The sequence below is a fragment of the Microchirus variegatus genome (assembly GCF_963457635.1).
Source record: "Microchirus variegatus genome assembly, chromosome: 4".
Taxonomy (NCBI): Eukaryota; Metazoa; Chordata; class Actinopteri; order Pleuronectiformes; family Soleidae; genus Microchirus; species Microchirus variegatus.
The window spans coordinates 6,266,866-6,280,209 of NC_139805.1; the positions used below are offsets into that span (position 1 = coordinate 6,266,866).

Sequence of the window (13,344 nt, forward strand, 5' to 3'; positions counted from 1 at the left end):
AAAAAACCAGCCTGGCTAATGCCAGACTGCATCTCAATCACGCACTAGATGATCAATGAACGTGTCGACAAAATCCCTCTTTTTAGGGTGTTCTGTCCAAAATGGCAGCCTTGCCAGACAAGAAATACCACATAGTGTGTTAGGTTGATATCGTAATGAACCGTTACATACAGGAATTACACCAATTGCCTAGTTCCTCTCCTTATTCCCTGTTGCATTGTCTTTCCCCCCGTGTATGTGCAGTTGATCATTCCACTCTGAGCAGGATCAATCCATTGCAACCAGGGGAGGAGGAATGCATCCAGAGTGCAGCTTGTCCTCACATAAGAGACAGGTTAATTGGAATTTGTGCTGATGTTACCTGGGGCAAAAAGATGTCAAGGACGAACAAGTGCCTGCTTACCTTAGCTGCAGCTCAATATATTCTACTATGTCTGCTGAACGGCTATAAACCATTTTTTATGCTGCTTCATAAAACTCTGAATCTGTTTCTTTTTAACAGTCAGATGAACAGATAATTAGTTGATTTTCGCAGAAAAACAGTATTAACAGCACTGAGTATGTGTTGCCGATTTGACGTAAAGACGTACAGTTGTAATATATGTTTTATGCACATTATCTTTATTACTAATTTATTACAGTTCTTATATACAGTAGTCACCATATGGTAACCTCCTGCTGTTGTCAGTTTGATTTGATCCCTAACCAAGGTGAAAATTCCGGTTACACTCATGTGTAGGTGCAACTCATGATGATGAATGATGTAGTGTGTCGGTGCGTTCCAGAGCCCGTCCAAACCAGTTGGACGTGGGACTTATCCTACCTCCAACTACAAAAAGTGCACTGGAATGCCTGTCGATGTGGGACCTCCTACTCCCACTGGGACCCCCACTTCACCAAAATGAAGTCGGAGAATAATGGCGACGCCCATGGAGTCACATGAATAGGCTATAAACTTTACTTTTCTGCGTGTAGAGTTGTTTTATACACAGCAATATTATCACAACTTGTTTTTCATGTTATGGCGTGAAATTATGTCGTCGTTATCTGTTAGCATGAAGATATGTAGGGCTACGGTAAGTATGATGACGTTACATATCGATATGTACCGCTTTTACATATACGGCTTACTTGTGTATGTAAGTAGACTGAATTGCTGACAGTCAAAACATAAAAAACACCTTGAAAGCACCGCGATCGTCACTTCGATTGCCTGGAACGTCTGACACCTGGAAGTAGGAGCTAGTACAATTCAGGTAGAATAAGTCCCACATCCCATTTGTTTGGATGGGCTCTGGAACGCACCATTAGTTTCTAAAGGCAAACAGCAAACAAAATGTAATGAAAAGAAAACAAATTAGAAAAGGTCCTTTTGACACAAATGTGAGAACCATTGACCTTGTCAACACAGTCACCCATTAGTGCACACACACCACAATATACCTTACCTGTAGAAATGTAAAAAAAGAAAGACAGGACCTGTTGGAGGAAAGCTGCTCCCATGAATCTTTGGTGGCAGCTTAGCAAAAAGAGTATGTTGACTGGTTTCCGGCATTTTACTTTGGCCTCATTCTTCTCGAGCCTTCTCTGCCCATCTGGGCCACAGCTGCCTTTTGTGTTACCTATTTCCAGAGAAAAACACGGTGGGTTCATGAGCACTGGAAGGTTGTTGTACCAGTAAAAGGATGATGAATAAGTTCTTAGTAGACCTATCAGTGGGATTCCAGAAAAGAAGTTAATTGTTTGCAGGCATGGAGACACACTCAAACTTCTGTCAAGTACTACCTAAACAGTTAGTGATGCTGGTTTTAATACTACAATGACAATGACATTCACATTCCTCATTCTAACAGAACACCATGCTGACACAGATTCACGCCTGACTACAAACCTATTAAAGTTATACACAGGGATAGATGTCTGTCATCCAGATTCTTAAGCTCCCTCACGAAATTACAATGTGAAATCAAAACAAACTGAATCAAATGTGTGCAATTTGTGAAATCTTAAAGCATGTTTGGAATTTATGGTGCAACCTTTCAGGCCTAGTTTTACATTTATAATTTCATTACCTGCCTGCTTTGTGATCCATTCTCTACATGTAATCCTGATCAGTGTCTCCTTTGTTTTTCAGGGGTGGACATCCTGTATCGATTAGGGCTTACGGCTCGAAACACAGACAGTCCCCACGAGAGGACGGGTTCCGCTTCAACTACTCAGACCACTGTTCCCTCATATTTAAATCCTCCTGTATCTGGTTATGGGATATTACTCGACTCAAACTCCCTCTATGAGGTTCCAGCAGGAAATCTGTTCCCGCCAGAGATTGGTGAGGAGTTTTCCGTTGTCGTTAGTTTAAGCTCCTGGCGAGCAAACAATGCATTTCTTTTTAGTGTTAAAGATAACAGGGGCAGGCTGCGTTTTGGGATACAGCTACTGCCACGCAGAGTGGTGGTTTACACCGCAGAGAAAGCCTCCATCTACTTTAACTACAACTGGCAGGATGGGCGCCAGCATCATTTTGCTATCGGTGTCCGTGCACGATCAGTGTCCTTCTATGCTGATTGTGGGGCAGTGCAGCAGCAGGAGCACACCCTAGGGAAATCTCAGACACTTGGGGATTCTGGGGGCCTTTTTACTCTTGGTAGGATGAACTCCAAAGCAGCAGCATTCAACGGTCAAGTCTGCCAACTAGATATTTATCCCTCAGCCTTTGCTGCGGCACACTACTGCAGCTACCTTAAAAAACAGTGCAGACTGGCTGACACTTACCGATCACCTTTGCCAAATCCTGGTTTGAATCTTGAGGCAAATGACCCCCCTTCTAACCCCTTGACAACATCCCCTGTTGGAGTAGCTGCTTCCCATCAAACAAAAATCACGGCAGCTGTCAAACTGTCTCCAGATAGTTTGGTTACACAGAATTCAGCTTTTGGCCCATCAGAACAACCTAATCTGGAGGACCAGAGCCACATCGATGCATTGGATCTCCTTACCGGCTCCACCACATCCTCACTTCAGCCTGAAAGCTCCACCATACCTACCCTGAGTGTACAAACAGTTTTGGATCTTGCCCTTCGCACACCTATCTCAAGTACCAAAAATGTTTTCATAGAAGAAAGTTGGCCACAGGCGGACACTGAAAACAATACAGAGGATGAGAGCACCTCTAGGAGCCTGCAGACTCCAGATACCACACCTGGACCGGTTTCTCCAGTGAGGCAAAGTCGAGTGAAGGAAGGACTCAGGAACAACTCCATTGTTAACTCCAGGGACTCACAGTTTGAGTACCAGCAGACTCATCTGAGAGTCAACGGTACGACTTTGTACAGGGACAATCAGGTGGACAACTCAGAAGAGCGTGACCTGGACGGCAACTACGATGATGTAGACATGGGAGGTTATGATTATGGATACGAGGGTTCAGACGTCTACTACGACTATGAGGATGGTTTCCGCGGCCCCAAAGGAGAACCAGGTCCTCCGGTAAGTAATTGAATTCATGAATGACTAACAGTTATAATTGTTTATGAAACCCTTTTTCAGGAGCAATCAAAGCTAATTTATGGCCTTTGAAAAATGTTTTCTGACATCAGCCCAGGTACACTATATAAGTGCTCTTTTTTTTTTCATGCATCTACAAGTTGCTGAAATAAAACATCATTGCCTTGCAGAAATAACGACAGCCACTTTTGCTTAAAAAAAGAAAATGAAAAAAAAGATCTACCCATCCAGCCTCTAGATGTTAATTGGCTGTCAGAATAACTTTCCCCCCCGAACACATTTTTATTGTGTAGATTGTCAGATATTCTATTTGTAAGATGTGTCAGGGCATTGTTTCTGATTTGTTTTAAGTTCGGTGTGCATTTGTTTTGATTTATCGTCCTACCGTTTGCACAGTAGTTACTGAGCTATAAAAAAGGGCCCCCAGGCCTTTAGGTGGGATAAAGCTTAGATAGCAATGAGTTCTTAGAATTTATCTTTACATCTCTCAGCCTGAATACACTGTACTGCAGATGATTATGATACTGTGTAAGAGATAGGCCCTATTTCAGTTGTTATAATATAGCAAAAGATAGTGAACAAATAATGTGTTCCTTTGGACCTGGTGTTTAACATCAAATTAAGCAGTTTCACATTAAAAGGAAACATGTTTCTCTGACAATCTTGGTGAGTATAGTTAATCGGGAGGTGCTGTGGTCTGTTTGTGAGGCAGTGTTTATTGTTCAGTGGGTGTTTTCCAGCAGCCGATTTGTCCTGAAAAGGCTAACCCAGGGTTTCTCAATCAGTCCTGTGGAACCACTGCTCTGCATGTTGTAGAAGTCTTCTTGCTCCAACACACCTGATTCAAATAAATCATCGTTATCAAGCTTGTGCAGTGCTTGCTGATGGGCTGACCACACAGTGAGGTGTGTTGGAGCTAAGAAACATCTGAAACATGTCGGGCTGTGGGTCCCCGAGTCCAGGATTAAGGAACTGACCAGGTGATTAAAAACAATCTCATATTAAGCGATGCAAGGCTTTTGGGTAGCTGGAGGAAGATGTGATTGTTCTGTTAGTTTCTTTGTTAGGTAACTGAAGACGATTTTTTAAAGTTCTTAATCTGGTTAAAGATTATAGTTATAAAGTATTTAAAAGTGATGATGATGTGACTTGAAATAACACGGGATGTGGCTGATGTAGCATGTATGCACGTATGTAAAACTTTTGGTATGAAAACACAACTTTTTACATGGCTCTTATGTGTTGTGGAGGTCTGTTTTGATAGAACATACATGCAATGTCAAGCTGACTGCAGTACAAGCAGGGAGAATTGCCTTAACTTTACAATTGCCATCTAAATTTAGTGCACTTCGATAAGCATATTTCCTGTTTAGATTACCTAGTGGGACCAGTTTCTACTCTATCAGGTGTTGGGTAATGTGTTGTTTGCAAACCAAAAACAACAAAAAACAAAAGACTGCACCATGAAAAACACTACTATCAAATACAAATACTGTATTTGATGTTCACTGTCAGGTGTGGTGACAAGCAAGCAACCTGAGCAAACATAATAATGGGATTGATTCATTACAGACATAATGGCAACTCACAGTTGGAAAACTACAGGTTTAAATAATAACTTTTCATGATTGTTATGTTCAATTTAGCTGCTTTAGTTTCAGGTTGCATGCTGACTCAGGCAGACTCACATGTATGCAGTAGAGGCATCAAGTGTTGCCAAATTGCATTGTGGGTCCTTTGTTTTGGTGGAGTTTTGCGTGTCACAAGTTGAGAAATGCTCAACTCGTGTCATTGCAAGTGGTGGATAATCTAGACACCTTATGTCTATACCAACAGGCGCAAGCCAGTGAGATCATATTTATGCATTATCTCAAACAACACACATCCCAAAACGGAGCACAAGGACAAAGGTTTCTTCCTTGTTGTTGATGTTGTTTTTGTTGGACAAAGTGCACGGAACAAAGGCTAAAAATGGTAAACATCACATCACCATCATATCATTAATATCTTATAGCCGGCCACTGTCAAAGACGCAAGGGTCTGAGACGGCGTTCACAAAATATGTTTACATGTGCAAAAAATCTCTTTACACCAAAAAGATTTGTTCCAATTGTAATTTACATGGAGGCAAAACTGAATGTGGTGTCAGGTGTGTCTACACATGCATTAAGCATTCAGTCAGAATGGACTACTTTGACGTGCACAGTCTTGTCTAATTCCCTGGAAGTACAAGCAGAAGAAGTTTCACTTCCGCTTCCATATTAAACATATGTCTTCTTGTCTGCTAAGTGTGCTTTCCACTGTCTGTGACTTTTGTGTTTTTCCCTAATTCCTTTTTCAGCAGTAACAAAACCGCAATATTTCATGTTTTACGTGGATCAGACACGCGGTAGCACGAAAAAAACAGGGAATTGGATCGACTGTTTATATGCACATCGATCGCCATATAGCAGCCCACTTGTTCGGAACGAAATTTGTTTTCAAATGGGCTGTATTGGATCAGATTTTTCAGATTGGCATGTTTACATGACATATTTTTCTTCGGATTATTTGTGACTAGGGATGTCACGGTTAACGGTGTAACCGTAAACCGCGATAACATTTTTGACGATAATAATTACCGTCTTCATTTCAAAAAAAATTATTATCTCGGTGAATAACCGCGCCCGCGGTGTAGGCACCGTGAGCCTTTCCAGCGTCTCCGTCTGCTGAAGTTGCCGCGCAGGCGCACTCTGTAGCCTACAACCTGATGTTCAAACTTTATCGAAGCTGGAATCATGGCCGAAGGAGGAGACGACAGCCCTCAGGACATAATACGTATATGAAAACTCACCCATAACATTATAGCACGGTGCTGGCGTCACGTCATCATCTCAAACAACTACCGTGGGTGTCCTGCTCTCTTTCAGCCGCTGAATAATCCATTTGTTTGTTGTTTTTGTGACGATGAAGTCTGCTAACACGTTAGCATAAAGACCGCTAGCTTAAAATGCTAACAGTCCACACACCAGCAGTCTCTGTGCTTTCGCTGTCATTGTGAAGATGTTCAGCCACAGACAATTAGTGTCATGTTCTCCTTGTCTTCCTTTGTCAAACAAAGCTTTTGTTGATGACTGCTTTGATGATAATCACGCTTTAATTTCGCACACACACACTGCACACATAAGCACAGGAAAGTTCTATGCACTATCTCTCCACTTTCTCTCGCTCTATCTGCGTGCATATTAATTAGCCATGTGTATTCTCCGTGATCGTCAGCTGATTGGCTGAAAAAGCAACAAAAGCTCTGGAATGTGAGATCGTCACACCCAAACTAGGATTGACACACAGCGATAAAACAACCTTAATTCAAACACAAAGTTTATGGTTTTAAGACCCACAATACTGTGTCAATAATGTTAACATGATAGTACAGCTGCAGCGCCCATCGCCAGCATATTAAAAATGCATGGCTTTTAGGACTATCAATGATTTCTGAACATATTCACACACTTTTTAAAAAATACCGCGATAATACCGAAACCGCGATAATTTTGGTCACAATAACCGCGAGGTTCAATTTTCATACCGTGCCACCCCTATTTGTGACCATATAAACATAGCTATTGTCACACTGTCCTGAACATGAACTGAACTGAGCCAGTGTTAATCTCATCAGTAACACCTGTTCTTTTCCGGTCATCAGCTGAGAAATATAAAGTCTCTCAGATAAAATTGTGAGTGATTAAGACTGCATGTTGGGAATCACTGCAGGGGCGTCAGTCCAAGTTCATGTCACAGATTGCATATAGATCATGAATTTATAAATTTTACTTTTCAATTTTCCAAAGAACTTGTTTCTTAAATCCTATCCGATGTCTCAGATTTGACTCTTGTCATGGTAGCACAATGGAAGCATGTGAATATTATCATTTTTACGGCTTAAATGCCTTGGTTTCTTCAGCCCCCCCCTTGTTGTGGCGAAGGCGGTGTTTTGCTCACAGTTTCCATGTGTCTGTGTGTGGGAGTCCAGAGGAACAAACAGCTGTTTCTTTATTCATGTCTCCCTCTGTGCCCATCTATTACTCTTGACAGGGGATGAGGATGCTCCAGCACCCCACGATAACCCCTTCTATAACAACAGTGAATAGAATATTTAAATGTCTGTTAAAAAATGTTCTGGTTGCTGTGGTGGTTTGTTTTCAGAGGACATGACATTTTGGAGTAAAGTCAGAAGAATCAAAAGCTTTCTTTGACTAGAATGATGTTTTCTGTCATGCGGTTTATTCAAAAGACATGTTGTGCAGCTCTTTGTTTAAAGACACTGCCTGATAGTTTCTCTGAATTGTTTTTAATTAAAGCTAATCAGTAATTAATGTCTGTTTCACTGCAGATAAGACAGCAATTAATCAGCAGAATGAGATTATACGAACCTGTTTAACCCTATGTTACAGTGAAGGTTGATATCCCATGGACTGTAACAACTTAGTCTTTTACACTTTAACATTGTGAAAAAACACATTAAATGTAATTATGTCCTCAAACTCAAATTGGAATGGGCATAAATATTTTATTATTTAAGTATTTATTTACTTAAAACGTTGATCAGGGTAAACAAAGGTAGACAAAATGATATACATAATATAAAACTGATTGCATTGACTGGAGAACTGCCAGTAATGTTTCTGCGGGCCGCACTTTGACAAACGATGCTTTAAAGCATCTTGAAGTTACTCATATAAGCTCAACACACTGTAGATCCTGCAGAAATAATCCTATTTTACCTGGGTCTTTCAAATTATCTTGTCAGATGCTCCTCTTAGCTCAACGTGCTTTAAACCCTGCATTACTTTGACTGGCTCACATGCACTGGAGTTTAGAGTTGTTGACAAATACTCCCATCAGGTATTCAAATAACATCCATCCATCCATCCATTATCTACCGCTTTTTCCTCCACCAGAGGGTCGCGGGGGGTGCTGTGCCTATCTCAGCAGACATTGGGCGATAGGCGGGGTACGCCCTGGACAGTTCGCCAGTCCATCGCAGGGCCACATATAGAGACAAACAACCATTCACTCACACACTCACACCTAGGGTCAATTTTAGAGTGACCAATTCACCTAATCCCCATATCGCATGTTTTTGGACTGTGGGAGGAAGCCGGAGAACCCGGAGGAAACCCACGCACACACGGGGAGAACATGCAAACTCCTTGCAGAAAGGCCCTTGTTCCGAAGTTGTTCCAAACGGGGCTCGAACCCAGGAACCCGGGTCTTCTTGCTGAAAATGCAAGAGTGCTAGCCACTACACCAACCGTGGGCCCCTCAAATAACATCAATGGAAAATATTTTCACACCTAAAATGTGAAAATGCACATGCCCCCCCGCTGGCCATGTGCATTTGTTTTCAAAGGAACCGGTGAACAGTCAGTGTTGATACCGGTCGGCATCCATTTTGCCGGTTCAATGTTTACCCTTGCTCAGTCAGACAGTCACTTTCTCTCCATCATAGCCTCCAATAAGTTTTCTTGGCTTCTTTTTTGCTGGTCATGATGAACATCTAAAATAACGCTATCGCTGCCTTGATTTTATAGCCGGTACCTGGCTAAGGTGTGTGTGTGTGTGTGTGTGTGTAGTGCCGTAAAGCAATATGGGTTTCTTGTGAGAACCAAGACTGCATAAGACCTCCTGATTCTGAGGACTCTGATCTTGCAAGGCTGCTTTTCCGCTAACAGACAGCTGTACAATTACAGTGATATAGCTCCACTTTAATATTTGATTTTGATCTTTTATCGTTTGGAACACGACGTGGCATTTGCTCCACATGTGTATCATTATTTTTCCCACCATGAAGGATTATCTCAGCAACTTAAACATTTGACTTGTTTGTTTTAGGCAGAGCTTTCTAAAAAGAGCATGTAATTAAAAACTGCAGTGTTAAATAAAGTTGTAACACATGAGTGCTTGTGCACATAAAGACTGTGGATAGCATATCTATGCTGGGGCTGTGTGACGGGACAGCTGATAGTATGTGACAGCTCACAACATATATTCATCATAATCATTTATAACATTAAACCACCAGCTGAAGTTTTGTAATTATTACATGAATTTGAAATGACCAGTAATTGAGGAAAGAGATTTTGGTCTCATCACACATGTGCATGGGATTGGTTTTATCTGAGAGTATCAGATTAGATAAGTATAGCCCATAGTCATCAATGAGAAGGGCTGGATGGTTATTGTGTGTTATTGACTTATTCTGTCCTTTTTCTCCCGTTCACTCTCTCTCTGTCTGTTCTTCTCCTCTCTCACTATCTGTGCTTTAGGGTCCTCCTGGTCCTCCTGGTTTACCTGGGCCTCCAGGAAAAAGAGGTTCTCGGGTGAGTAAAGGCCAATTATACTTCTCCGACTGCGTATTGCGTTATCCGTCTGCGTCACCACGTAGACCACTCGAGCCTGTATACTTCGGCGTCGTGGTGACGGATAGGCGCTGCAATTTCCCGCCCGATCAGTAGGGGTCGCTGCGCAAGGTTGTTCTGCATTTGGCTACAGTGAGCAATGGCGTCCGAGGGAGAAAGACTGTTGTTGTTGAAACAGTGGCCGTTTGTCACTTTTCTGTGTCCCGGAACGCAGTTTTAAGATAATTTGAGGGGAGAAATTGGCCATTTAGAGTCTAAACATGTGCTGTGTGTGTTAAGATATGACGTATATATAGTTCGGCAGCGACGAAGTCGGCGGTGTTTAGCTCCGCCTTCTGTGGACGCTCGGTGCTCACTGTGAGCCGGCACAGAGCAGCTTCGCTCGGCCTGTTCTGAGGACCAATCGCAGCTCTTGCCGTCTCCGTTGTCCCTTGACGGAGTGACGGACACTTAAAAAATATTCCGTGCACCCGGAGACGACGCAGAGGCTCTTCGACAGGTTCTGCGTCGACGCAGAGGACTCTGCGTAGCCTACGCAGAGCACTTTACGCAGGAGTATAAATTGGGCTTAATGCATTCACAGGCAACAGTACATAAGCAGCATGCTGCAAAGTGAGGTGTAGACCAGGGGTGTCAAACTAATTTTCCACTGAGGGCCACATCAGCATAATGGTTACCCTCAAAGGGCCAGATGCAACTGTCATACAGGTAACTACTCCGTAACTTATTGCTAAATAACTTTCCGTATTTATTACAAGTTACAAATGTGATGCATTGTAAATGTAACCCGGTCTGCGATGGTGTTTCTTGACAAAATAACAGTTTTAAAAGTCTGTATCTGGTCGGGCAGACCTGCTATACAATGATACACTGCGATCTAGTGGCGGGAAATGTAGTTTATGGTCAACGCACGCCTTTAAGCAGCATCGACCTATTTTCACACCAATTTTTAAGACCAATTCATCACTCGTGGGCCAGCTAAAATGACATGGCGGGCCACATCTGGCCCCCGGGCCTTGAGTTTGACACGTGTGGTGTAGACTGACAGAGGGAGGGAAAATAATAAGAAAGGGAGAGACAAAGGAAAAGAGAGAGAGAGAGGACAACAAGCCCCAGTTTACAACTGCAGGCAATAATAGTAAACAACCATTACAACAATTACAATGACAGCAACAGAGATTTGAATTTGAATTTGATGTAAATAAAACATCTACTACAGTACGCACCTTCTATAACCACAATGTACTTTCATGTATAGCTGATTGTGTGTAAGAGTGTGTGTGTGTGTGTGTGTGTGTGTTGCGATTGTCTCTGAGGCTGGAATAAGAGTAGGTGGGTGTGTTGGTGTCTGGTCGACTCCTGGTACCAGGCCCATCAGGAACCAAATGCATGGGACCCCACTGGGCAGGAAAGACCAAATGCACCAAAACCAGGGACAGTCACAAGTCTGACCCATTTTGAGATCTGGCAAACAACAAGGTGGACAAGAGTCAACTGGGGCAGAGGCCGAACCATATGTCCAGACAACTGTGCACTGGCGACAAGCCCCTACTCCAGGCACAGGGCCCACCACCCACTGGAGATAGCAAGGCCCGTGCCAATCCACCCACGAGGTGCATCCCGGGGATAATAAGGAGGCACAGTTAGATGGGGACAGAGAGCCCCCCACCACGGGACACAGTAGGACCCCAAGCTGGGGTTCCAAGGCTAGATGCAACCCGGTCTGCAGCAACCCCAGCACAAAGCCCCCCCACCCAGGAGCATAATAAGCCACCACAGTATCCCCATGACGGTGGGTGCACCACAGTGAGCCACAGTCGAGCGAGGTAGAACCAGACCACTGCCGCAACAAGCAATGCCAGTTGCTGGCCCCTGCTTGGACAAGAAGGGAAGAAGCAAGGGCCAAGGACAAGAGAGGACGAAGCAATTATTTTCTGAACTGGGAGAATTTTGAACAGGGTTTGGACAAACTTCAAGCAATACAATAAACATGATTAGTTACATGTCTAGATGACCTATGATAGAGACAAATGGTATGATTCAGCCAATCAACAAAAACATCTTGTATCCATTATGTCAGTTTGTGAATCAAGTTTTTATTTGGAAAAAAAAAACAGTGCAAATTCTAAAATGTTTCTAAAGAAATGCAGTCCAAAGATTGTAAATCCCTGCTTCAAGAAAAAAAAAGGAGGAGAAAAGATCTTTGAGTTCAAAGTGCTATGTTATCTTTTGAGATGTAGACTGGCCACTTTTAGTCTGGCAGTGCACAGGTAACGTGTGTTCTCCTAGTGTTCTGCTAGTGTTTATTGTTGGAAGCCAGCTGCAACTGTCTGGTTAAAAAAAAGGAAGTGTTGACACCTGTGATTAAACTCAGGAAGAAACCTTGTCATGTAAAAGTAGACGACAATGAGATAATCTCTTCCGAGGATGCAGGGAACATTGTTTACATGTCGGCACCTATTGAGCATCGAGCCCAAGTTACCAAACAGTTCCCAGGTGCGTCCAGCTGCAACCAGCTGCAGTGTTGTCGGCACAGGCTGCTTCTCCACTCTGATCTTGAGAATGTAGTGTATGCAACTGCCAAGGCTGTCGTGATGCAATGCTGAGATCAAGCTACAGGCCCAGAAGGCACATTTAAACAGAACAAGACACTTTTTTACTAAATGAATGTGGTTTGTGTGTGTTTGAGGGAAAGTTTATAAATTGTCCATTTTTGGTCTCTTCGTAAAAGCCTGACCCTGTACAGCAACATCACTGTTTATAGGGGGTAGCATGCAATCACATCAGCTTGAAACATCATTACCTATAAGCTATGTATTGTATTAATTTAATAGATGTGGAGGTTGACAATCATTTGCCTATTATTGTTGGAATACTTGCTTTGTTTGTGTGAATGTACACGTTTGTGTTACATAAGTCCGCACATGATCTTGAAAGTGTCTGGAGGGGCTTTACATGTACGTGAGAATGAAAACATCTGCAGAAGTTGCTCTGGACACTTTACGGAACTTCTCCTATCAGCTACCTCGTAATTAGGGGTTCAATCCCAGCTGACATAGGGTGAAAGGTGGGGTACACTCTAGACATATTACCATTGAGCCAACATACAGAAATGAACATCCATTCACTCTCACACTCACTCCTATGGTCCATTTACATTTTTAGGCTGTGGGAGGAAGCCATAGTACACGGCCTTTAGAAAGGCCCTTGGTCTGAACTAATGACCTTCTTGCTGTGAGGCAACAATGCTAGCCACGGCACCATTGCAAACATACAGACTAAGAATGGACAAAATTCACAGGAACTAATAACTCACAGAGCAACTGTAACCAAAACCAAATACTCAATACAAAAAAGCATAGTAAACATTAGTTAAAGCTCACATAGAGTGGTCCCGTTGCACATATATGTTAGTTATGTTAGGTCTACTTACATACAT

General features: G+C 42.7%; 1 protein-coding gene across 1 annotated transcript in view; it reads left to right on the forward strand.

Moving 5' to 3' along the window:
• The window catches only part of col24a1 (collagen type XXIV alpha 1 chain), a 95,407-nt gene that overhangs the window by 12,352 nt on the left and 69,711 nt on the right, over positions 1-13,344 (forward strand). The window contains exons 3-4 of the mRNA XM_083888137.1: positions 2,135-3,486; positions 9,813-9,866. Of these exons, the coding sequence (XP_083744263.1) occupies positions 2,135-3,486; positions 9,813-9,866 (1,406 nt within the window). The remainder of the gene's footprint in view (positions 1-2,134; positions 3,487-9,812; positions 9,867-13,344) is intronic.